The 25616-nt window shown below is 34.5% G+C and overlaps 2 protein-coding genes across 7 annotated transcripts; one reads left to right on the top strand and one right to left on the bottom strand.

Annotated features, from left to right (window-relative positions):
* Nucleotides 1-1897: 1897 nt before the first annotated feature.
* LOC115670792 (G-type lectin S-receptor-like serine/threonine-protein kinase RLK1) lies at nt 1898-3765 on the bottom strand. 3 transcript variants are annotated; one of them, XR_008816256.1, is made up of 3 exons: nt 3033-3765; nt 2671-2924; nt 1922-2556 (listed from the first exon to the last, which is right to left on the bottom strand). XR_008816256.1 is itself a non-coding variant. In XM_030592155.2 (2 exons), exons 1-2 carry the CDS (start codon nt 3175-3177, stop codon nt 1904-1906), a joined length of 798 nt encoding a protein of 265 aa, XP_030448015.2. In that variant the 5' UTR covers nt 3178-3765; the 3' UTR covers nt 1898-1903. The 3 variants fall into 3 exon arrangements, 1 of the variants encoding a protein (XP_030448015.2); XM_030592155.2 differs by lacking the exon at nt 2671-2924 and having other exon boundaries at nt 1898-2556; XR_008816255.1 differs by having other exon boundaries at nt 2509-2924.
* A 2343-nt stretch (nt 3766-6108) lies between these two features.
* LOC115670872 (isoleucine--tRNA ligase, cytoplasmic-like) lies at nt 6109-23623 on the top strand. Of its 4 annotated transcripts, XR_008815988.1 has the most exons (5): nt 6109-6345; nt 7248-7407; nt 7519-7602; nt 22908-23106; nt 23184-23623. XR_008815988.1 is itself a non-coding variant. In XM_056309262.1 (4 exons), the coding sequence occupies exons 1-4, from the start codon at nt 6254-6256 to the stop codon at nt 23361-23363; spliced, it is 516 nt and encodes a 171-aa protein (XP_056165237.1). In that variant the 5' UTR covers nt 6109-6253; the 3' UTR covers nt 23364-23623. The 4 variants fall into 4 exon arrangements, 3 of the variants coding, with proteins under 3 accessions (XP_056165237.1, XP_056165238.1, XP_056165239.1); XM_056309262.1 differs by lacking the exon at nt 22908-23106; XM_056309263.1 differs by lacking the exon at nt 23184-23623 and having other exon boundaries at nt 22908-23155.
* The last annotated feature ends 1993 nt before the right edge of the window (nt 23624-25616 follow it).

The following is a 25616-nucleotide window of genomic DNA, read 5'->3' as shown; positions in this document are numbered from 1 at the left end:
TTCCGGTCAATCTCGAGCTCTTCCGGCAAGGCCAAGACCACCAGGCGGAAGTGCAAGTGTCAAGGAACAACTCCATAGGCGCGGATCAATTCGACAATTTCTTCTGAACATCGAACGAAGAAGATAAACATTACTCACAGTCACAGTTTTTCCAGAAATTTAAGAAAACACCATTTGATTCAATTTTGCTGTTCATGTCATTCTGATCGTGATTTTGTACTTCTAAATGTTCAAAACTTGTTTCTAATCATGTTTTGTATTGTTTGATTGCATTTTGTGCTGTTAAACCAACAAAACTGAGTCAATCCACCATTAAAAACCTTCGCCGGAGCTCAGAAAACTTCGCCGGAGAACTCCCCGTGGCATTAAGCCACTCAAGTTACATTTCTTGACCTTGTTTGATTTTTTTGTCCTTGATTGAAACCGAGTTAGACGGCTAGGGCGAGTATGGTAATGGTTCAAGTTCTGGAAATTCAAGTTTTAGCTAGAAATGGTTTAGGTTCTTCGGACTTGAATCTCGCTGGCCAATAGAGGTCTGACGACGTGCTAAATGGATCGGACTGAAAATAGAACATAGGAACATCACAATGGTGCAATTGGAATGGTGAAATAGTTGCCGGAAGGTCATTGGCGATGGACCCGAACCAGTGACCTTGAGAACGTAGAACTAGGATTCATGCCCACCACATGTTTGATAAAATGCCACAATGAAGAAGAGGGAAAAACGGCACCGTTTCGATGTTGTGCTTGTCGGGGAAAGCAACCGGCGTCGGCGAAGCCCGGTTCGGTCAGGCCGGACCGGGTTGAACCGGGCCGGTCCGGTTCGTTTCCTTGGCGGTAACTTTAAAAAAAATAAATAATAAAAAAAATCTTTAAAAAATCTTAAAAAACATAAAAATTCCAAAAAATTCCAAAAAATAAAAAAATTTAGAAATTCAAAAATTTTCAGAAAATTCATAAAAATTCAGAAAATTCAGAAAATACAAATAAAAAATATGAAAAATTTTAAAAATCAATAAAAATTTGAAAAATTCATAAAATTTTTTCAGAAAATCATAAAAAATCAATTCTCGGTTAATAAAATTTTCGAAAAAAATTTAAAAAATTTAAAAAATTCCCAGTATAGTCCAAAAACACCGTGGCCAACTATAATAAGTGAGATTTGACTTTTTGGGAGTGCCCAAGTGGCATTTTTTGAGAATTTCAAATTCATGGGTTTTAACCCCTAAAAAACCCTAAAACCCTAAAAAATGTAAATCATGAAATGAATAACCTTCTAGAGCTTCATTATGGTTTGAATGTTTTGATTGATTTTCATTTTTAGAGACCATTTAGGATTGATTGATCTGATTGACATCGATTGTACATTTAATGCTTGATTGTTTCTTCCAGCGATTAGAATGGATAGAATTAGTGGATAAACCTTGGAAATTTGCATGACATGATAGACATTGTATCGTTCTTAGGTACCGAAAGGGCGTTAGGGATCTCGATTCGGGATCAATAGCTTAACTAAGTCCCCGTACTCAGAATCTCTGGTTTGTAGAATCGTGGTATTTCTCCCGTAAGATTTCTAGTCTACCTACCAATAATGACTAGTAGCGACTCCAAAATCACAAACCTAGATTAAATAGGAAATTACCCTCCACTGTCACGTAAGGTGTGGTCTGGGAGAGACCCTTACATGGAAATACCCCCTTAGCGCGCAAATCCCGAAAGCCCCAAAAAGAAGCGCGGCGTGACAAGACCACAGAGAGCTTCAGGTTCCATTAGAATTAGAATTAGAATTCTTGGGGTGTACGTATTGAGTCAACCCCATCAAAGTTCAGCGTAATTCTGTGGTAAAACTCTGATGCCGAAGGTATTTTCACCTGCCAGAGGTAAACTTTATCGCCATTTTCTCTCAGTACAAATGGAGAACCGAGTCGTCGAACATGTTTTCTTTCCCGGGGCTCGACATCTTGGAATCTCGGGCAGTTCCAGTGCTGTAATAAGGTTCGTTTGCATAACTGGAAGGCTGGTATATGGTGTTGAGTATGAGGTCTCCGCTGTCCAGCATCCGAAGCTGGAATTTTCCTCTGGAAAAGTTTCCCTCTGATTGACGAGAGGAAAGGAACTTTTTTTTTCCCAGCGTTTGTGAAGGAAGCAATGTGTCGTGAGGATCTTCGAAGCTTTCCCATAGTTTCTCCAAATTCGAACCGAGAATCAAAAAATTGCCCATGTCGTTCATAGTAGCATGCGAGACTATACCAACAATGTTCTCCGATATCCACAACCTTTCTCCTCGCGGATCAGTGAGAACCAGGCCAAGGTTGGAAGAGAGCTCTAGCTTCGAATTTTCAGGTGCAGGACGATCTCCGCTTGCGAACCAGACGATTGTTCTTGAAGGTATCCTGTCATACCAAACGGAGAGCAAGAAGACCTCGCCATCGTTGTTGGGGTTGGCAGGTAATTGATGAAAGCCGAATGCAAAGTCCCCCGAAGGCGAAATCCATGAAGTGTTGTCCTTTTCCGCGGTCAGAGAAGATCCGACGGTTATGTCGCCGTCCGTTTGAGCTAGAGAAGGAATTAGGAGGTGAAAGAGCAAGAAACAAAGAATTAAAACATGAGACATTTTTTCAATGGATGGAGCAACTGGGGACTTATAAGCTGTGAAGGAAAATGTTTTACTCAATAATCCAGTTGCCCGTGGCCTGTGAGGAGAAATTTAGTTGGTGGTTGAGTTTAAACTTTAAAGTAGTCGAGGTTGACTCGAAAGCCTTTCATCGTCTTTAGTCAAAAGGAGAGATTAGATGGAAGAATGTGCACCAACAAGCCCTTGGGGGCATGTCATTAACTTGCAGTTTGTACTGAGAGAACATGTAATTTGGAGAATAAATGTGAAGCAATTTCTTCACTGACTGCCTAGGATAAACTCCGGCAATCTGCGTATAGACTTCTCTGTATCACCTGCTATATTTTTCAAGATTCAGACTTCACAAGAATCATAAGAATCAGAGACTTTGGACAAGAAAGAATGTAAGAAATGTCACCGGTATGGACGACTTTGTCATGCTGTGCATCACGGCACCGCCTTGATCCGACGATGTAGAGCATCTCTTGATCCGACGATCGACAATCAATCTCCTTGATCCGACAGCTGATAGCTTTGCGTGACAACTTTACCGTGCTTTGCATCGGGACACTGGCTTGATCTGACAGTTTTTAGCTCGCACCGCAACTTTGCCACGCTTTGTGTGTCCCGGCACCATAGCAAGACCCGTATAATAAGCTAAAAGTGCGGAGGAATTACATGAAGTTCTTCCCTGGGCTAGCAGCATCAACAAACATAAACCTTTACATAAGATGAATAAAAAGTACACTAGTCGTGCCCTCGTTGTGACAGATAAAACCACAAACTTAATTTTCATGATCATCTCTAATGATCCCCTTATCATGTAGTTTTGAATGTACAATTTTGGAATCCGTTTGTTTCACAGAAAATATACCATTTTTAGAAAAAACTTTCCAACGTGCAATACAAGCTTTTGAGAGAAGGAAGTGGGACTAGATCGTATCACTAACCATGGGGAGGGCATGAGTTGAATTATATCCAAGTGGTGCGTATATTCAACTCCTCGGAACTTGCTAAGTTTATTAAGAGCGTTTAGCTAGCCCTTTTGATTTTACTGAATTTGAAGAACTAGCATAAATCCAATTCAAGATCTATCCACTTTGCAAGGAACCACAGTACATAATCGAATTTGGGTGTGCGCCCGATGAACCTTTTTTGGGAAAATTGTCAAATCAGTCCTAAATCTATTGTACGGCGGCCAATTCAGTCCTAAACCTTTTAAGTTTGCCAATTCAGTCCTAAACCTTTTAAATTCTTGCCAATTCAGTCCTTCCGGTCAATTTTGGCCGGCCGGCGCTGACGTGGCAATTTTTAATTTTTTTTTTCAATTTTTTTATCTTTTTTTTTTTTTCTTTTTCTTCTTTTTTTTCTGCTTTCTCCCCTCTAGCCGGTCCGGCGACCGGCGGCCGGCCAGAGAAGAGGGCTAGCGAGGCCTCTGGCGAAGCTTGCCCCGCTGGCCACCGGCGAGGCCGAGCCTCGCCGGCCCCTGGCTGGGCGAGGCGAGGTCGGCCTCGCCTCGCAGCCGCGACCTAAGTGACGGCGAGGCTCAACCTCGTCTCGCCGTCGCGACCCAGGCGACGGCAAGGCGAGGGGTCGCAACGGCGAGGCGAGGCCGACCTCGTCTCACCCAGCCAGGGGCCGACGAGGCTCGGCCTCGCCGGTGGCCGGCGGGGCGAGCTTCGCCAGAGGCCTCGCCGGCCCTCCCCTCTGGGCGGCCGCCGGTTGCCGAACTGGCCAGAGGGGAGATAGCAGAAAAAAAAAGATTAAAAAATTGAAAAAAATAATTAAAAATTGCCACGTCAGCGTTGACCGGACGTCCAACGCCGGTCGGCTGCCACGTCAGCGCCGATCGGCCAAAATTGATCGGAAAGACTCAATTGGAAAAAATTTAAAAGGTTTAAGACTGAATTAACCGCCGTACAATAGGTTTAGGACTGATTTGACAATTTTCCAAACCTTTTTTTATTTGGTATTGTTTAAGTCCATTCATCTACTCATGTATGGTCGTCTGTTTAAAGTAGATATACTCCGGCAATTTAAAAAGGTGGTTGTTGTTGTATTTGTACTAGAGTTGAATCAATTCACTTTGATTCTACATTGTAGACCCTTTGCCCCAGACTTAAGCTCGTTTCTAATTTATTGGGGCTGCTTTTAGGTTTTCGAATGGAAAAAGGTCACCCATCTCTTGTACAAAATTAACTGTATATCAAAGGATCGAATTCCTGCAGGTTCGATTTTGTCTCTTCTGTATTCTTCTCCATTTCTTCCCCACATCCTTCCAGAATTAGGAAAAATCTCCACTAAGTCATCATAAAAACCGGCAGACTCCGTGTAACACATCATTTAAATACGGGATTTATATGGATCTAAAATATATAGTCTCAGTGCGCTTAATATTTAGTTTATGTGTTTTTATGAGACTTCCAATATTGTATCAGAGTCAAATTTTCCATCCTTCGTGACGTTGCATTATTTATGCTATAACTACCTCTTTAATAGTCATGTTGGATTTTCTTTGAACCACAACGTCTCGCTCTCTTTACACGTGTACAATCGAAAGACAGAATTCTCATATTTCCTCAAACCGTCCTAAGAGCTTTGTTGTGACCTTGGTAGCAAACCATCGGTCACGATACTATGACGGTCCAATAGTCATGTCTAGCACATTATTAGAGAAAAGCTTGTTTGTATACACTTGATTGTAATATATGAAGTACCTTTTGCTTTCCCCTCAAAATTTAATTTATTTTTTGAACTGTTTGAAATATTTTGAAAAAATTTACATGGAAACTTTCGTTTGAATATCTGCGAGCTGTTTCAGGTGAGTCACAGTACATTTAGTGAGCAAAAAAGTAAAATAGTAAAAAGTAATCTAGACATGCTCTCGTATTTTATTACATAATAATTTCACTCGTATCTGCAGGATAATAAAGTGAAGGGTTTCTCAAAATTAATCTGCAAATTGGCATGTTGATCTATAGACATTTTTTTTTGTTTCAAAGATAGTGGTTATAGACATTTGTCTGTAGTTTGTTTTTGTTTAGGGCAATTTGTTTAGAGATAATTAGCGCACTTACAAATATTTACCAAAGTAAAGATAATTTAATGACGTCGAAACTAATTTTACATACACAAAATACAATTTAAAAACATCAGTTTGTATCTATGATACTATAATTTATATTACTACGACGAGACTTTACTAGCTATTTATTAAGAGTAATTATAATTAAGTACGTCAAGGATTAGCGCTCGCGTAATACCGTAAGAACGCTTACAAATCAAATCAAAAATAAAATTATTTCGACCAAAACAAAAATAAATCAAATAAAATCATTCAAATCCGCCCACACTGATTATTGCGGGGGAAGCCCCGTTGGGAATTTACCTTTTTAACCTCAAACGCGTAGCGCACTTTCCTATTTGGTGAGGGGTAAATTTGGAAAATCAAGCAAGGCGAGGCTTTATACCAAACGGTCACATCATCGCTCTCCCCGCCTCTTCTTCTTCTTCTTCGTCTGGGTTTTCCTCTCTCGACGGAGCCACATTCGGCTCAAGCGGAGAGAGGGCGGAGCCGCATCTGGCTCCGATCATCGGTGATGGGACGCCCCTGTCTCGGGGCCAGAGAGAGAGAGAGGAATGGGGACTAGGATGATCGGGGGCTCGGCGACTGGGTCGCGCTTGGTGGCTGCGAAGGCGAGGCTGAGCAACGACGCCCGGGCGGCGGATTCGTGAGTTTCGTCAACTTTTTCTCTCTGGTTTGTGTAAATGTGTTGTTGTTGGGTGATGCTTATGCTGTCGTTTGGGGGCGGATCTTGTCCTAATAGCTTCAAATCTTCACACTGATTTATCCAAGACTTGCTATGTTATGTCCCGCAAATTCGTGAGTTTCTTCGACTTTTTCTCTCTGGCTTGTGTGAAACTTTAGTTATGTCCAGCGAATTTCTCGAACCCTGTTGTGAATGTCGTAATGAGCAGTGAGGTTTCGTTATATTTCCCACATGTTGTTCTGTCAAAGAGTAAAACCGTCGAACTTTTTTCCGAACGTTGCAACTTGTGGGATTTATAGTCCTTACTCTGTACCAGACCTATTATTTCTCAAATCTTCTTTGGGAGTTCGAATTTTATTTAAAGAGCATGCGTACTTATGATGGATTATCCATACAAATTTGTTATACCGGTTTGTCACTGGCTTTTTGAGCAGTGATTTTTCAACAAATCCCTTTTTTTTTCCAGAAAAAAGAATTTTCCTGGGCATTTTGTGGCTGAAGGATTGGATCAAACTCGTGGATGGTTAGGTTCTTAGTCTTACTGCATATGCATTTTCTGACAAGAGACTCTTGAATTTTTGGTTGCATAGATTGTGGCAAAATTGTACCTTATTTGTTTGGAAAGATTACTTTACGCTTTACGCTCCCTTTAGGAGCTGTTAAAATGTGGTGATTTGAAGAACTGAACCGGGAAAACCGACTTGAAGGCATAATCTGGACATTGTAATCTATCAGATAGATCTGGATGGATTTGTCAGAATAATTTTCAGATTGAGGGGTTTCTTTGCAATTTTTTCTACTACATGGTTTTGTTGGATATAGACTTTGGTGCTCAAGCTAAACGTTATGGCTCTATTTGTCAGGTTTTACACACTTATGGTGTTGGCTACTGCATTATTTGGAAAACCGGCATTTAGGAATCTCATCTGCAATGGACTAGTTCTTGCTGAGGATGGGAAAAAGATGAGCAAGAGCTTAAAAAACTATCCTTCTCCCTTGAATGTTATAAATGATTATGGGGCCGTAAGTTTTCTTTCTCTGAATTCTTTCTATAAGATTGAAAATTGCTTAATGTGAAGGTCACTATAAGTTGGTTTTTGGGTTTTGTCTCATATCATGTATTCTGTGTCACAGGAGGCATTGCGTTTATCCTTAATCAATTCTCCGGTGATGCGTGCGCAGGTTTCACGGTTCAAGAAGGAAGGGGTCTATTGTGTCGTGAGTGCACTTGCTCTAATATTACTATACTTTTGAATTCTGAAGCATGTCTTTAAACTTGAGCTTTTCGACCTATTTTTTTTTATGCATTCTCTGTTTTACAGAGTCGAGTTACTTTTGTTTTGTCCTTTCTAAATATTAACTAAAGTTTTTCGTCAAGAGTAACCGGATTTAAAGTTTCTCGTCAAAGTCAATTTAAATGTTGCAAATTATGGCAATTTTCTTCCTTACTCTGATTTCTACAAGACTTATTGTTTTCATACAACAATCGGAATCAAATTTGCTTTTAAAGAAGGTCTTGCAAATTATTTTAGATTCTATCAAAAGATTTTCCAATCTATTTTTCAATTCACAAGCAGAAGGTTTGCTATTTGCGGTTTTTTTCCCAAAAACTTAAACTTTTGTTTTCTCCTCATGTACACTTATCATCTCTTTGTTTTAAAAGTTATTCGTTAAAGTGATTTCCTAATATCTATCTTTATTTGAAAGACCTACTATTTTTGTTTCCTTATAAAATTGTTTTTGAATGTTGGAATTAATGGCAATCTTATTACTTACTCCATTTTGTGCAAGACCTACTATTTTTCAAACAATCTTTTAAAGATCTTCATGCATATTATTTTACAATCTACCACAAGTTTTTACAAAATATTTCTCAATAGTTTTATGAGCAGAAGGTTTGCAAGTATATCTTTTTTTCCAAAATCTTTTGTTTTTGCTTATGTATATTTATCTCTCTGTTTAAAAGTTCTGTGTTAAATTGATTTCCTAATATCTGTGTTTGAAAGAATTGGGAGACGATGGTTTTTTGTCCTTTCTAAATATTAATTTCTTAATCTTAAGTTTTCTATCAAAAAGCAACCAGATTTAAAGTTTTCTTTCAAAATCGTCTCTAAATGTTGGAAATGATGGCCATTTTCTTCCTTACATGGTTTTGTGTACGACATACTATTTTCAAACAACATTGGAAATTTTAATTTGCTTTTAAAGAATGTCATGTAAATTATTATAGATTCTATCACAAGTTTATCCAATCGATTTCTCAATAGCTTTATGAGTAGTAAGTATGCAAATATCTCTTCTTGTGCCAAAACAATGTAAACTTTTGTTTTATCCTTTTGTATTTTTAAAAGTTCTTTGTTAAAGAGATTTCCTACTCTCTCTATGTTTGAAAGAATGGTGAGACTTGTATTTTGTTTTTACTAAATATTAGCTTTTTGATTTTATGTTTTCCTGTCTTCAAGTAACACTATTTAAAGTTTTTTTTTCAAATTGCAAATATTGGCTTTTTTTTCTTCCATACTCTGTTTTTTACAAGACCTACTATTTCTTAAATAACATTGGGCATTTAAATTTACTTTTAAAGGACATCTTGCAAATTATTGTAGATTCTATCATAAGTATTTCCGATCTATTTCTCAATAGCTTTATGCATAAATTGTTTGCAAGTATCTCATTTTTCCAAAAAACTTGAACTTTTGTCCTCTCCTTATGCATACTTATATCTGTGTATTAAAAGTTATTTGTTAAAGTGATTTCTTTATAACTCTCAGTTTGAAAGAATCGTGAGACTTTTGTTTTGTCCAGTTTCTTTTTTTTTTTTAGTTGGATTTGTTTTGTCCAGCTTAAGTATTAACTTCTTGATTTTCAAGTAACTGGATTTAAATATTTTTTTTCAAAGAAGTTTCCAAAAGTTGCAAATCTTGGTGTTTTTCCTCTTTACTCTGTTTTGTACTAGACCTACTATCTTTCAAACAAGATTGGGAATTCAAATTTGCTATTAAGGAACGTCATGCAAAATATTTTAGATTGCATCACAAGTTCTTCCAATCTATATTTCAATGGGTTTATGAGCAGAAAGTTTGCTAGTATACCTCTTACCAAATAACTCCAAACTTTTTTTTCTCCTTTGGTATACTTTTCTCTTTGTGATAAAAGTTCTTTGTTAAATAGATTTCCTAATTACTCTATCTGTTATAAAGGATTGTGAGACTTTGAGTTAATATCTGTTTTGAAAGTCCTTTCTAAATATTAGCCTCTAGATTTCAAGTTTTTTGTCTTTGAGAAACTGGATTTGGAGTTTTCTTTCAAAGTTGTATCCAAATGTTGCAAATTTTGGCAATTTTATGCCTTACTCTGTTTTGTACACAAGACCTACTATTTTTCACGTGACATTGGGAGCTTAAGTTTTCTTTTAAAGAACGTCATGCAAAATATTTTAGATTCTCTCAAAAGTTATTTCTATCTTTCAATAGGTTTATGAGCAGAAAGTTTGCTAGTATCTCTTTATTTTTGCCAAAAAAACGTAATATGTTTTGAAGTTCTTTGTTAAAGAGATTTCCTAATATCTCTCTCTGTTTTAAAGAACTTAAAATTTTATTTTGTGTTTTCTTAATATTTATTTCTTGATTTTAAGTTTTCTGTCTTTTAAGTAACGGGATTTAAAGTTTTTTCCAAATGTTGCAAATCTTGGCATTTTCTTCCTTACTCTGTTTTGTATGAGACCTACTATGTTTCAAACAACATTGGAAGTTTAAATTTGCTTTTAAAGATTTTCATGCAAATTATTTTAGATTCTATCACAAGTCTTTTCAATCTATTTTTCAAAAGGTTTATGAGCAGAAGGTTTGCTGGAATCTAATTTTTTGCCAAAAATCTTAACCTTTTGTTTCCTCCTTTTTTGTACTTATCGTTCTGTTTTAAAAGTTATTTGTTAAACAGATTTCCCAGTATCTTTCTCTGTTTTAAAGAATTCTGAGACTTTTGTGTTGTCCTTTCTAAATATTAACTTTTTTATTTTAAATTTTCTTTCAAACAACAACCGGGTTTAAAGTTTTCTTTTAAAATCGTTTTATATGGTGGAAATGATGATAATTTTCTTCCTTACTCTGTTTTGTGTATGAGAATTACTATTTTCAAACAACATTGGGAGTTTAAATTTTGCTTTTAAAGAAAGTCCTGTGAATGAATTTAAATTCTATCACAAGTTTTTCCAATCGATTTCTCAATAGCTTCATGAGCAGAAAGTATGCAAATCTCTCTTTTTTGCCAAAAGAACGTACACTATTGTTTTGTCCTTTTGTATTTTTAAAAGTTCTTTGTTAAACAGTTTTCCTTATTACTCTCGCTATTTTAAAGAATGGTGAGACTTTTATTTGTTTTTTCAAAACATTAACTTCTTGATTATAAGTTTCCTGTCTTCAAGTGACCCGATATAAAATATTTTTTAGAAGTCATTCCAAATGTTGCAAATCTTGGCATTTTCTACCCTACTCTCTTTTGTGCAAGGCTACTATTTTCAAACAACATTGGGAGTTTAAATTTGCTTTTCAAGAAAGTCATACAGTCTAAAAATAGATTGTTTCAGAAGATTTCTAATCTTTTCGCAACCGCTTCATGAGCAGGTTTACAAGCATCTCTTTTTAGCAAAAAAAAATTTAACTTTTATTTTCTCCTTTTGCATTCTTATCTCTCTGTTTTAAAAGTTCTTTGTTAAACACATCATCTAAGTCACACTCTGTTTTGAAAATTGTGAGACTTCTGTTTTCTTTCCAAATAGCAACTTCTTGATTTTAAGTTTCCTTCCTTTGAGTTGACTGGATTCAACGTTTTCATTACAGTAGTTTCCACATCTTGCAAATTTTGGCAATTTTCCTCCAAACTCTGTTATGTACTGGGCCTAGTATCTTCTAACAACATTGAAGTTTATAATTGCTTCTAAAGAACGCCATCCAAATTATTTTAGAGTCTATCACAAGTTTTTTCAAACTATTCCTCAGTAGCTGTATGAGCAATATGATTGCAAATATCTCTTTTTTGCCAAAAAAGCTTAAACTTTTGTTTCCTAGTTTTGTTTACTTATCTCTGTTTTAAAAGTTCTCCGTTAAATATCTCTGTTTTAAAGAATTTTGAGAATTTCTTAGTCCATTTTGTACAAGACCTACTATTTTTAAACATTGTGAGTTAAAATTTGCTTTCAAAGAACGTCTTGCATATAATTTAAGATTTTATTACAAGTTTTTCAATCTATTTCTCATTAGGTTTATGTGCAGGAAGTTTTGAAATATTAATTTTTGCAAAATAAGTCAAACTTTGGCTTTCTTCTTTCCTACTTTTTAAGTTTTTTGTTAGAGAGATTTCGTAACATGTCTGTCTGTTTTAAAGAGTTGCGAAACTTCTTAATTTTCAGTTTTCTGTCAAAGAGTGACTGGATTGCAATTTTCTATATATTACCAAGACGTGTTATTTTGGGAAAAAAGTTGGAGTTTAAATTTTCTTATAAAGAACATAATGCGTATTATGTTAGATTATATCACATGTTTGTCAAGTCTATTTTTCAGTTGCTTTATGAACTGCAAGTTTTTAAATATCTCATAGCGATGGTGGTTAACATAAGTAAGATGATGTACATGAGTGTTGAGAAAGCGTTGTCAACAAGGTTCCAAATTGGCGTTTGACAATGTCACATTTCTCTCACTCATTATTTTATGGATGATCATGTGGTTTTTTGGGCTAACTAAAGGAGGAGAATGTCTGGATGAGGATGGACCATTAGATGGTTAATTTGGGGAAGAGGAAGTTTGATGGCTGACTGATAAGATTTGTTACAGAGAGATAACTGAAAATAGAGTGAAGGATGGTAGACAAGGATGGTTTTGCTTGATATCTGGTGGAAATCTGTTGACCAACTGTTATGCCATTAGAAAGCCCAAGGTCTCCATGTGGTGATCTGGAAAATGGTTTTTGATGGCTGATTGATCAGATTGATTATAGAGAGATCACTGAAAATTGAGTATGACACAACTGATGGTGGACAAGGATGGGTTTTGATTGTTATCTGGTGGAAATATGCTGCTGACTAACTATTATAACATTAGAAGGCCGTAGTATACTCTCTACTCATTTGTTTCTCCCCTTATTATTGGTTTTCTTGCTTGACCTTGCTTTGTCTTAATGAAGAAAACAGTGGATCTATATAATTTATTTCGAGAGGTATGTCCAGAAAGAAACTTTTTGAAATTTTGTCTTCGTTACTAGATTATCTTGTGATTACCTACTCCACTCATTTTCCTTTTCACGTTTGCTGGGTCTTTGTATAAATAAGAGATTCAGCAGATACTATTGATCTTGTTAGTTGATTGCAGGATGATCTGTATAATTTTTGGTGATTACTTGAGGTCAATGGCGGAATGACTTTTCGAGTTTTGGGCGATTATTGGTTGGAGGTTGACGTTGAAGCGATTTGTGTAATTTTGACGAAGTTTCATTTGCAGTGAGTAGGTGCTATAATATTAAAATGTTTAGCTATGGAATGGTCCATAATTTTGGGATGCCTATTATTGATTGAAATGCCACTTTGGTCGAGAAAAGCTGTGTGATGAGGTTTGATGGTCTTCACAGGGATTGAGTATGAAGTTGAGAAGAAGAAAAGTGAAAGGATATTGGACTTTCGTGGTTTTTGGTGCTTTATGTAATGTTAAATTAGTGGATATTCGAAAATACTTTGCTTCTGTTCAAATTTTTTGCTTATTTTGGCGAGAAACCTAGAAAATGATTCATATGATTTGCATGATTATTGAGGATGATGAGTGGCAACTTTGAGAATGATTATTCATTTAAGAGGGGTAAGTAAGTTGAATAAAAACAAATATAGAACCAGACAACTTCCAGAACAAGTGATTTTGATAATTTCTTTGGAGTTGTGTTTTATAGAATGATTTGTTATCATTTTGCGTGATTTGAACAATTATTATCATTTTGGGTGTGTTTTGAATTTATGTTTGACATATTTTGATAGTGAAATTTACTTTTAACTTGCAAGAGATCATTTACTGAACACAAGTTTGTCAATTTATGAAATGAGCCAGCCAAATGCCAAATGAAAATGGCAAATCTTGTAATTGACATCCGAAGAGCTTTTTTCTGTCACGATCAATGTGTTCTTTGTAAATGGTATGAATACTTGCAAGAAGGACAAAACTTTTTCAGACTTTTTTTTAACAGAAAAATGTCAGACAAATACATTAAGTATTTTTTGTGTGACACCGTATGTTAAATCATGTGGTTCCTTGGATTTTTAAGTCAATAGTTGTCCTCTGTCATTTTCACTTTGACTGGTCGGCTACTTTTTCTTTTAAGCATATGTACATTTTCCATAGATACGAATATAAGATCAAATCTCTATTTTTTGTCCAGAAAAAAGTTAAGATATTTGTTTTGTACTTTGAATATCAATCTCTTGCTTAGAAAGTTCTTGGTTCCAGAGTAACTTGATTCGTTTGCCAGAGTTTTTTGGTTTTTTAATCTTGTTTGGTGATCTTTTGTAAGATGAACATATCTATGAAATATATAAAGAGTTTGACATGCACCAACAATCATATTGTCTGGTGTTATTCGATTTTGGGAAAGTACCTTTTCATATGATGATTCACTATTGCTTACCCTGAGATCAAGCCTTGTAATCATTTTGCTACAAATCTTGCATTGGTGCTTTTCTTTACCATTTTTGCTTTTGCAAATGCTGCATCTGATGAAATTTTTTCCTTACTCTGATATATACATGATTTAGTATGTCTTTTTATACCAACTCGCAGCGGTGCTTTTCTTTACCATTTTGATATTCCAAATACTGCATTTGATGGAATTTTTTCCTTGCTCTGATTTATACATGACTCGGTATTTGTCTTTCTATACCACTTTGCTTTTAAAGAACGTCATGCGGGATTCTATTTCTTAATAGGTTTAAGAGCAGCAAGTTTTCAAATATCTCTTTTTAGCCAAAAAAGTTAAACTTTTGTTTTCTCCTTTTGAATTTCTTTGGAAGTACTTTATTAAAGACATTTGGTAAAAATCTCTCATTTTTAGAATTGTGAGAAGACTCTTGTTTTGTTTTAAAGAAGTTAACCTTCTTGATTCTAAGTTTTCTATCATAGTGTAAACAGATTTAAAGTTTTCCGTCAAAGTTATTTGTCAATGTTGCAAATGATGGCAATTTTATTTCCTTTCTCTGTTTTGTACGAGACCTATTATTTGGAAACAACACTTGGGAGTTTAAATTTATTTTTAAAGAGCAACATGCTTATTATGTTAGATTATATCAAAAGTTCTCGAATCTATTTCTCAATTGCTTGGTTTTCAAATATCTCGTTTTTGCTCTTCTCCTTCTGAATATTCTCTTTTTTAAAAATTCTTTGTCAAAATAGACTTCGTAAAATCTATTTTTGTTTTAAAGAGTTGTGTTACTTTTGTTTTGACCTTTCTAGATATTAACTAAGTTTTCTGTAAGAGAGTAACTGGATTAAAAGTTTCTCATCAAAGTCATTTTCTTTTGTTCTAAACGTGAAAGTGGTTTCAAATGTTGGAAATCATGGCAATCTTCTTCCTTACTCTGACTTGTACAAGGCCTGCTATTTTTAAATCAACCTTGAGTGTTTAAATTTGCTTTTAATGAACATCATGCAAATTATTTTAGTATCCATCACAAGTTCCCAATTCATTTCTCCATAGCTTTATGTGCAAATCAAAACACTTAAACTTTTGTTTCTCTTTTTGTGTACTTATCTCTCTGTTTTAAAAGTTCTCTGTTTTAAAGAATGTGAGACTTTTATTTTGTCTTTTCTAAATATTAACTTCTTGAAGTTTTCTGTATTCAAGTAACAGTATTTAAAGTTCTTTTTTTTCAAAGTCGTTTCCAAATGTTGCAAATCTTGGCATTTTTCTTCCTTACTCTGTTTTGTACAAGACGTACTATTTTTAAGACAACATTGGGAATTTTAATTTGCTTTTAAAGAGATTTCCCAATATCTCCTGCTGTTTTGAAGGATTTGAGACTTTGTTTTTTGTCCCTTCTAAATTTTAACTTCTTGATTCTAAGTATTCTGTTCTTTGAGTAACCAGCTTTAAAGTTTTTTTTCAAAGTCATATCCTAATATCTCTGGCTGTTTTAAAGAATTTTGAGACTTTTTTGTTGTCCTTTTCAAATATTAACTTCTTGGTTCTAAGTATTCTGTTATTTAAGTAACCAGATTTTAATTTTTATTCAAAGTCGTATCCAAATGGTGTCAAATTTAATTTGTTTCCCTATTCTTTTTTGTACAAGACCTACTATTTCAAAGAACTTCTAGATTCTATCACAAGTTTTTCCAATCTATTTTTCAATAGGTTTATGATAAGAAAGTTTGCTAGTATCTCTCTGGTTTAGAAGTTCTATGTCCAAGAGGTTTCCTAATATCTCTAGTGTAAAAGAATTGTGAGACTTTGTCTTTGTCCTTTCTAAATATTAACTCATCGATTCCTTTCTAAACATTAAATTTTTGATTTTAGGTTTTCTATCTTTGAGTAACTGGATTTAAAAATGTTGTCAATTTTGGCAATTTTTTTCCTTACTCTGATTTGCCCAAGACCTACTATTTATCAAACGACATTGGGAGTTTAAATTTGCTTCTATAGAGGAAATTTTTAATCATACTTTTGTAACAAACATCGTGACTGATGCGATTTATATTCCTTACTCTTATTTGTCTAGACCTATTATTCCTCAAACATCTCTGCGAGTTTGAATTTTCTTTTAAAGAACATGCATACCTATGATTATCACACAAATTTGTTAAATCCGTTTGTCATTGGCTTTATGAGCGTTAGTTTTTCAACAAATCTCTATTTTTTTCAGAAAAAAGTTAAGATTTTTGTTTTGTACTTTGAATATCAATCTCTTTCTTAGAAAGTTCTTTGTTACAGTGTAACTTCATTCTTTTGCCAGAGTTTTTTGGTTTTTCAATCTGTTTGGTTATCTTTTGGGAAAGTTACCTTTTGATATGATGATTCACTATTGCTTATCCTCAGATTAAGCCTTGAAATCATTTTGCTACAAGCCTTGAAATGATTCACTCTGATTTATACATTACTTTTTTTTGGTCAAAATCGATACAATACTTAGTATTTGTCTTTTTATACCATTTTGCTTTTAAAGAACATTGTGCAAATTATTTTAGATTCTATCACAAGTTTTCAAAATTTTTTTTTTCGCCAAATAATTTTAAACTTTTGTTTTCTCCTTTTGACTATCTCTCTTTTTAGAAATTTCTTTATTAAAGACATTTCATAAAATGTCTCTCTCTATTTGAAAGAGGCGTGATACTTTTGTTTTGTCGGTTCTAAATATTATCTTCTTGATTTTAAAGTTTTCTGTCAAAAAAGAGTAACTGGATTTAAAGTTTCTCCTTAAAGTTTTTTCTAAGTGTTGCAAATTATGACAATTTTCTTCCTTATTCTGTTTTGTACAAGACCTATTTTCAAATAACATTGGGAGATTAAATTTACTTTAAAAGAACGTCGGGAGTTTAAACTTTGTTTTAAAGAGCGTCATGCTAATTATTTTATAATCTGTCCCAAGTTTTTCAAATTTATTTCTCAATAACTTATTGAGCAAAAGGTTTTCAAGTATCTATTTTTTACTAAAAACATAAACTTTTGTTCTCTTTTTGTGTACTTATGTCTTCGTTTTAAAAGTTTTTTGTTAGAGTCCTTTGCTTTGTCGTTTCTACATATTACTTGATTTTAAGTTTTCAGTCAAAGAGCAACCGGATTTAAGATTTCTTTCGAAGTCGTCTCCAAATGTTGAAAATGATGCCAATTTTCGTTTTTACTCTGTTTTGTACGGGACTTACCATTTTGAAACAACATTGGGAGTTTAATTTTGCTTTTAGATAAATTGTGCAAATTACTTTAGATTCCATCACCAGTTTTCCTAATCGATTTCTCTATAGCTTTATGAGCAGTAAGCTTGCATATATTTCTTTTTTGCCAAAGAAAAACATAAACTTTTGTCGTCTCCTTTTGTATACTTACCTCTCTTTCCAAAAAGTTCTTTGTTCAAGAGATTCGTAATATCTCTCTTTTTTAAACAATCGTGAGATTTTGGTTTTGTTCTGTCTTAATATCAACTTCTTGATTATAAGTTTTCTGTCAAAGAGCAACCAAATTTAAAATTTTTCTATAATGTCTTTCCAAATGTTGGGGAAACGATGGCAATTTTCTTCTTTATTCTGTTTTGTGCAAGACGTACTATTTTCATACAACATTGGAAGATTCAATTAGTTTTTAAAGAACGTCATGCAAATTATTTTAGATTCTATTCTTAGTGTTTTTAGTCTATTTCTTAATAGCTTTATGACCACTAAGTTTGTAAATATCGCTTTTTTCCCAAAAAACTTAATACTTTTGTGCTCGCCTTTTGTATTCTGTCTCTGTTATAAAAATTTTAAAGAGATTTCCTATTATCTCTTTCTTTTTTAAAGAATTGCAGGATTTTGTTCTGTCCTCTTTAAATATTAACTTCTTGATTTTAAGTTTTCTGTGAAGGAGCAACCGGATTTAAAATTCTCCTACAAAGTCGTTTCCAAATGTTGCAAATGATGGCCATTTTCCTCTTTACTTTACTTTGTATAACACCTACTATTTTTAAACAACATTCGCGGTTTTAATTTTCTTGTATAGAATGTCATGCAAATCATTTTAGATTCTTTCACGAGATTTTCCAATCTATTTCTCAATAGCTATATGAGTGTTTGCAAATCTCTCTCTTTTGCTAAAAAACGTAACCTTTTGTTTTTTCCTTTTGTATACTTATCTCTGTTTTAATTATTCATTGTTAAAGAGATTTTTTAATATCTCTATGTTTTAAAAATTGTGGGGTTTTGGTTTTGTCTTTCTGAATATTAAATTCTTGATTTTAAGTGTTCTGTCTTTGAGTGACCAGATTTAATGTTTTCTTTCACAGTGTTTTCCAAATGTTTTCTTTCAGAGTAAGGAAAATTCTTACTCCTTTTTGTGCAAGACCTACTGTTTTCGAAGAACATTGGGAATTTAAATTTGCTTTGAAAGAACATTGTGCAAATTATTATAGGTTCCATCACTCAGCCTTTCCAATCTATTTCTCAATAACTTCATGAGCAATAAGTTTGGAAATTTCTCTATTTTTGCCAAAGAACATAAAGTTTTGTTTTCTCCTTTTGTATACTAATCTCTGTTTTAAAAGTTCTTTGTTAAAGAGGTTTCTCAATATCTCTCTCTATTTGAAAGAATTATGAGGCTTTCATTTTGTTCTATCTAAATATTAATGGCTTGATTTTAAGTTTCTGTCTTTGAGTGACTGGATTCGAAATTTTCATTAAAGTTGCATCCAAATGTTGCAAATTTTATGGCAAGACCTACTTTTTTCAAACATCGGGAGGTTAAATTTGCTTTCTAAGAACGTCATGAATATTATTTTAGATTCTATCACCAGTTTTTCCAATCTATTTCTCAATAGGGGTCTATGAGCAGGAAGTTTTCGAATATCTCTTTTTAACCAAATAACTTAAAGCTTTGGTTTTTCCTTTTGTATATTTGTTTCTTCTTTGAAAGTTCTTTGTTTGAGAGATCCGTAACATCTCTGTCTGTTTTAAAGAATCCTGAGACTTTTGTTTTTTCCTTTGTATATATTAACTTCTGGATTTTCAGTTTTCTATCTAAGAGTAACCAGATTGCAATTTTTCTATATATTAACAAGACCCCATTATTTCGAAACAAAATTGGGAATTTAAATATGCTTTTAAAGAAAATAATGCATATAATGATGATTATATCTCATGTTTGTCAAATTTATTCCTCGATTGCTTTATGAGCTGCAAGTTTTCAAATATCTCATAGCGATGGTAGTTTAGTTATTTATAAGTAAGATAACTAAAGTAAGATGATCCACATAGGTGTTGAGGAAGCATTGTCAGCAGTGTTTCGAATTGGCATTTGACATGGTCAATTTCTCTCACTTATAATTTTATAGATGATCAAGTGGTTTTGGGGCTTACTAAAGGAGGAGAATGTCTGAATTTGGATTGACCATTAGATGGTTCATTTGGGGAAGAGGAAGTTGATCTTGCTGGAATTGGCAACATGGGGTCTGTCCTATTGCACACTTATTTGCACAACCAAGGCTGCTAACCTCAGGCTTATCTTTGGTTTGATTGTTTTGGCAAAATTTAAGGACAAAGCAATAGTGGGGTCTAGTAACATGTAGAAGGATTCATGTCCACTGATGGTGTTTAGATTGGAGAGTTGCAAATGAGGTCTCCATGCGGTGGTCTGGAAAATGGTTTCTGATGTCTGACTGATAAGATTGATTGTAATGAGATCACTGAAAATAGAGTACGACACAACTGGTGGTGAGTGAAGGATGGTGGACAAGGACGGAATTCGATTGATATCTGGGGGAAATATGCTGTTGACCTATTATTATGACATTAGAAAGCCCTAATACTCTCTGTACTTCTTATTATTGGTTTTTTTTCCTGACCTTGCTTTGTCGTACTGTTAGGAAAATGTGGATCTATATACATTTGAATTGATAGGTATGTCGAGAAAAAAATCTTTGAAAATTTGTCATTCGTTGCTAGATTATCTTGCGATTACTACTCCATTCATTTTCCTTTTCACATCTGCTGGGTCTTTGTATAAATACAAGATTCAGTGGCTGTCTTGATCTTGTTAGTCGGTCGCAGAATGATTTGCATAATTTTTTTTTATTATTTGAGGTCAACGGCGGAATGATATTTTGGATTGGGTGATTATTGGTTGGAAATTGACTTCGGATGAATTTTATAATTCTGACGAAGTCATTTGCGGTGAGTAGACACTATAATATTAAAATGTTTAGCTTTGGAATGAGATGCCTATTGATTGAAACGCCACTTTAGGGTTGAGAAAAGCTGTGGGATGTAGGTATTATGGTCTTCAACGTGATTGTGTATGAGGTTTGGAAGAAGAAAAGTGAAAGGAATGAGGTCTTTCAGTGGTTTAACAGCTCTAAGTTATGGTAACGCAGTGGCTATTCGAAAATGCTTTGGTTCTGTTCAAAGTTTTGCTTATTTTGGCAAGAAAACTAGAAGGATAAATGATACGATCCATATGATTTTCCATAATTATTGAGGATGATGAATGGCAAATTTTTGAGAATGAATATTCATTTGAGGGGTGCGTAAAAAAAAAAAAGAATACATAGAACCAAACAATTTCTAGAGCAAGTGATTTTAATATCTTTTTTCTAGGTGTGTTGATTATATAATGATTATTATCATTTTGGGTGATTATTTCAAATTGATGATTGACATATTTCGATTGTGAAATTTTCTTTCAACTTGCAAGAGATCTTTTACTGAACACAAGTTTGTCAATTAAAGAAATATGCCAGCCAAATGCCAAATGAGAATTGCAAATCTTTTTATTATCATCAGGAGAGCTTTTTTTCTGTCACGACCAATATGTTCTTTGTAAATTGTATGAACACTTGCAGGAAGGACAAAACCACTTTTGACTTTTTTTTACAAAAATGTCAAACAATTATATTAAATTATTTTTGGATGACACCATATTTTAAATCATGTGGTTCCTTGCATTTTTAAGTCAATAGACCTCTGTCATTTTCACTTAAACTGGTTGGCTACTTTTCTGTCTTTAGCATATTTCAGAACAAAATATAGCACAGAATAATTTTGGGGCTATTTCTTAAGTTTGGTATTGAGTCATAGGTTCCCTTAAGAAATTCTGAGGTTGATGTTCTGCAAATTGGTGGACAACATTTAAGGGGGCAGACGTGATATACTGATGTTTGAGAGAAATGTAGAGTAGATGTTTGTTGGCAGTACTTATTTGTAAAACTTCTGAAGGTGAGTTGATTGCAAAATGGTTTCTGTAGTTGTGGGTGATTATTTGATGTTGATGTTGGAATGATTTTTTGAATTTTGGGCGATTGTTTGAGATGGATGTTTGGCGAATTTCAACGATGGAATTCATTTGAAGTGAATATATGCTAAGTGTCCTGATTCTAGAAAGAAATATAGAGTAGAATAATTTTGAGGGTTGACGCTTGTGCCCTTCTTTCTTAAGTTTTGATATTGAGTCATTGGTTCCCTTGTGGTGAATATACTCATGTTTCATGTTTGAGAGATATATGGAGTAGAATGATTGTTGGAGTATTGATTTCTGTAACTTTTGCAAGTGAGTTGATATAGGAATGATTTATATATATAACCTTAGGTGATTATTTTGAGCTTGACGTTGGAATGATATCTATTATTTTTGGGTGAGTATTTGAGATTGATCTATAGCGATTTCATGGATGTAACTCATTTGAGGTGACTAGATGAGCATAATAAATTTTTGGTTGATCCTAGTGCAGTGGCAGAGTTTGCACATTTTATCGGTGGGTGCAAAATAATGGAGTAAAGGGAAAAAAACGCATTGGGTAATACTGGGCAGGGAAACGGGAATACCTAAAACCTTAAATTATTGGAATGGATTTTTGTTTTAGGATTTTGTTGATTGCACTCTATGATAACACAATATTATGGTGCATTCTATAATATCATGATATCATAAAAATATCAAGAAGAATGATCGTCGGAGTATTGATATTATAAAACATTAGTTACTGTGCTGGTATAGAGTCAGAGGTTCCCTTAAAAAATTTTGTTGTTAATGTTTTGCAAATTAGTGAGGAACTTCATTAAGGGGGCAGGCGTTATAAACATATTTGTTTTTCCATTTAGTTTACCCTCTGTTGTTCCCGCTTGATCTTGCTTTGTCTCAATATAACAAGAAGGAATCTATATAAAATGGAATCAAGAGCAATTATGTGAGGAAAGAAAATTAGAGATCGAACATTTGCTATTAGTTGGCTATATTATCTTGTGATTACTGTTGCAATCATGTTTACCACTTTTGTGCGTAAGTCTCTGTTTGTAGTCCTTTGCGACTTTAGTGAGTTTTGCCGGGCGAGGTTATTAGTGTCCAGTTGGAACCAGCTGTATTGTTCCACTTGGGGGTGTAATCGAGTTGAGAACTGATAGAAAGATTGAGATAATCGAGCCTGAGTATGTTAGAATTTCAGCCCGAACTCGACTTAAATAGAAAGATTGAGATAATCGAGCTTAAACTAGATTACAATCTATACTCTCAAGCTTGACCTTAACAAAGTTGACTACCTTGGTATGTGATCTGTGCTTGTAAGCTTGATTAAACTCACGAGCTTGGTCGAGCTGTGAGTATTGGCATGCTTCAACTTGACACGATTAAATACTCAAGTAGCTCGAGTTTGAGCTCGACTTGAAACCCTACAAGTCGATCTCGAGTAATCATCAAGGCGAGCCCAAGCTACTTGCTTTGACATGGTTCACCCCTGTAACACTGAATGTGAGATGGTTATTTGATTTATTTTTTTGTCAGAATTCTAGAATGTCTTGTTTTGTAACGGTTAATATGTTCTGTTTCAGGTGGTTGTGGTTAAAGTGTCCGGAGGGAGAGGGAGAGGGCGAGAGAGTGAGAGGGAGCTCCCTTTGAGCAACTAACCTTAAAATACTTAAGTAGCTCGAGGTTGAGCTCGACTTGAAACCATATAAATCTATCTCAAGTAACCATCAAGTCGAGCCCAAGCTACTCGCTTTGACATGGTTCGACCTAGTAACACTGAATGTGAGATGGTTATTTGATTTTTTTGTCCGAATTTCTATAATTTCCTGTTCTATAACGGTCATTATGTTCTGTTTCAGGTGGTTGTGGTTAAAGCGTCCGGAGGGAGAGGGAGAGGGCAAGAGAGCGAGGGAGAGGGAAGGCGAGAGAGAGAGAGAGGGAGGGAGGGAGCTCCCTTTGAGCAACTAACCTTAAGGTGCATTTGTTTTTCAAAAAATTTCATGATGAAGTATAATATTTTTTATGAAAATCATTTTTAAGAAAAATGGTTAGTTTTCATTTATTTTATTTTTTTCTTAGCAGAAGGGGACGGTTTTTTCAATCTAAACTTGTGGTTTTCAATCCATGGAAAACATTTTTCCATAGATCAATTAATTTTTTGTCAAACGGACTCTTAATTATAGGTAGCTTATAGCTCTAAAAATATATGTTAAACCAATTTGTCTATGCAACTATATTAGTTAACTAATGTTCCTTAGTAGATTTTTCAACATTAAGTTCGACACTAGATTCTGACAAATTTTTGTTTGACCAATTTAGATTGTAGATTATCCATTTATTGATCCTGTACTTCTTTTCATGGTGCTTTGGTGACTAATGATTTGGTCATCCGTGGTCTTACGTTTCGTGAATTTTGCATGATCATTTGGGCTTTTGGCTCACATGAACGAGACATGTCACTTATATGTATTTCAGAAAAAAATTAAGAAGAACTCCGAACAATAAGCCGGACCAACCAATTCTGACTAGGCCCTCCATTAGAAAAGTTGACACATTACAGCATGTCTCATTTTTTCCACAACTAAAAGGCGCTCTCTCTCCCTCCCTCCAAATAGTCTTAAAGGCTAAAGGTTCCTCTAGCCCGTATGATGCTGAATTTGGTATCTCGATAAATTTTAACCGATGATTAAAATGTCATTTCAATTAATCAATAATAGTCCAACAACAAAAAAATTAATCAATGATGGGATTTGTTGAGACACTGAAAGATTCAGTCATGATTTAGTCAATTATTAACAAGAATCTCACTCTCCGTCTATTATCTAGCGAAATCATAGCCAAGAAAAGAGGCTTGACAGTCTCAATGGGGAAAGAAAATCCTGTTGAGCTTGACTCTAGTTCAACTTTGTGAAATGACTTGAGAGTTGTAGGATTAGTGGTAGTCAAAACTAGCGAAAGTGAAATATCACTATTTTTAATGTCATTTTATTTATTTGGTGAAACATAGGTGGGGCAATGCTCTCTTCTTTTAGAAGTAAAGTCTGCTCATGTGGGCCAACTCAAGTGAAAAGAAATGCAAGTGACTTAAAATGAGCTTAACGACAATAGAAATCTCGTGTTGAACAAAAAGACAAAAGTTTGTTTAATTCTGATTTCCACAATGAACACTAATCGTGAAAGTGTGGCTTATTGATCCTTTAGATATTCATAATTTGAAACTTATGGTCTCAGAAAAGTAACCATGTGGTAGACAAGTGTTCTTAGCAGCGTTACTTTTTTATCATTCAATGTCACATTTTCCTATAATTGTAGAGCAGAATTCACCAAGTGGTGGATTGTTCGCCCACCAATTGGGAATATGAGATGGGCGTAGATTTTTATGGATAGAAGAACACTAGAAGTATTAAGAGTTGTGTACAGCATTCGCATTTGTGGCAAAAGTTTTCATTGGATCACTTAAATGTCAAATCGGAGAAAAAATAATCATGTAAGTGCCTCCGACGAGAAATTCCGACCAAAATAAGCATGTGGCATATATAATTAAAAGTTTAATATGATGTGGCATTTTTTTTTTAAAATCAGTCCATGTGGACAAATTAAACGATTTTACACAATCTTATGTGGCTCGGTGAAGTAAAATGATGTCGCACAGAAAGGAACAAAATAGGGCTCAGGGTCACTGTCGTTCAAGCAATTCTAAGAAACAACTCCTCATCATTTACTCATCATCGTCGTCGCTCACTCGGTTATCGTCGCTTGTGTGCTATCTCTGTTGCTCTCACTTAGTCAAGTTTGTCATCTTCTCTCACTAGCTCAATTGGCTAAGAAAATTAGGACTCGGAGGCAAAAATTTGGGCTAGGAGGGACAAATTACGATTTTTTGTGTAGCCGTGGGGACAACAGTGTTAGAGGAGGAATCGCGCAACAGTAAAGTTTCCATTGTGTGGTCCATAATTTGTTTTATCAATTAGGTGTGATTGTCGAAACCTTTATGTGAAGTTGTTGTCCTGTTTGCATTGTGGTCCCAAAAGCTTTTTTTTTTCTTAGGTGCAGCGTCGGCATGGGGGGCAGTACTATAGGCATCATTGTTTTCTATGATGGGGAATATGGTATTGGCACCAATGAGTGGGAATATGTTGGTAGAAATGAAGGTACTAATTTATCTATGTAAGGAAACCATTATATATTGATTTGTGAGGAATATAATGGAAAAATTACAATGCAAAATAGAAAAAAAAAATTCATTACTGTGTACCTTGGTAGAGCTTGAAGGATCGTTTGAGCTATTTCAA

This window comes from Syzygium oleosum, unplaced genomic scaffold (assembly GCF_021117445.2).
Source record: "Syzygium oleosum isolate NSW1041296 unplaced genomic scaffold, Sole_v2.1 Sole_v2.03, whole genome shotgun sequence".
NCBI classification, from domain to species: Eukaryota; Viridiplantae; Streptophyta; class Magnoliopsida; order Myrtales; family Myrtaceae; genus Syzygium; species Syzygium oleosum.
This window is presented reverse-complemented; position numbering and strand designations above follow the sequence as displayed.

Bases quoted from the DNA above. Each gene is read 5' to 3' on its own strand.
- LOC115670792 (XM_030592155.2), bottom strand. From the start codon at position 3,177: ATGCAAAGCACGGTAAAGTTGTCACGCAAAGCTATCAGCTGTCGGATC. The intron at 2,557-3,032 runs GTGACATTTCTT...TTCCTTCTCTAG, and splicing joins TGACAAAGTCGTCCATACCG to CTCAAACGGACGGCGACATA.
- LOC115670872 (XM_056309262.1), top strand. From the start codon at position 6,254: ATGGGGACTAGGATGATCGGGGGCTCGGCGACTGGGTCGCGCTTGGTG. The intron at 6,346-7,247 runs GTGAGTTTCGTC...TCTATTTGTCAG, and splicing joins GACGCCCGGGCGGCGGATTC to GTTTTACACACTTATGGTGT. The intron at 7,603-23,183 runs GTGAGTGCACTT...GTTCTGTTTCAG, and splicing joins AGGAAGGGGTCTATTGTGTC to GTGGTTGTGGTTAAAGCGTC.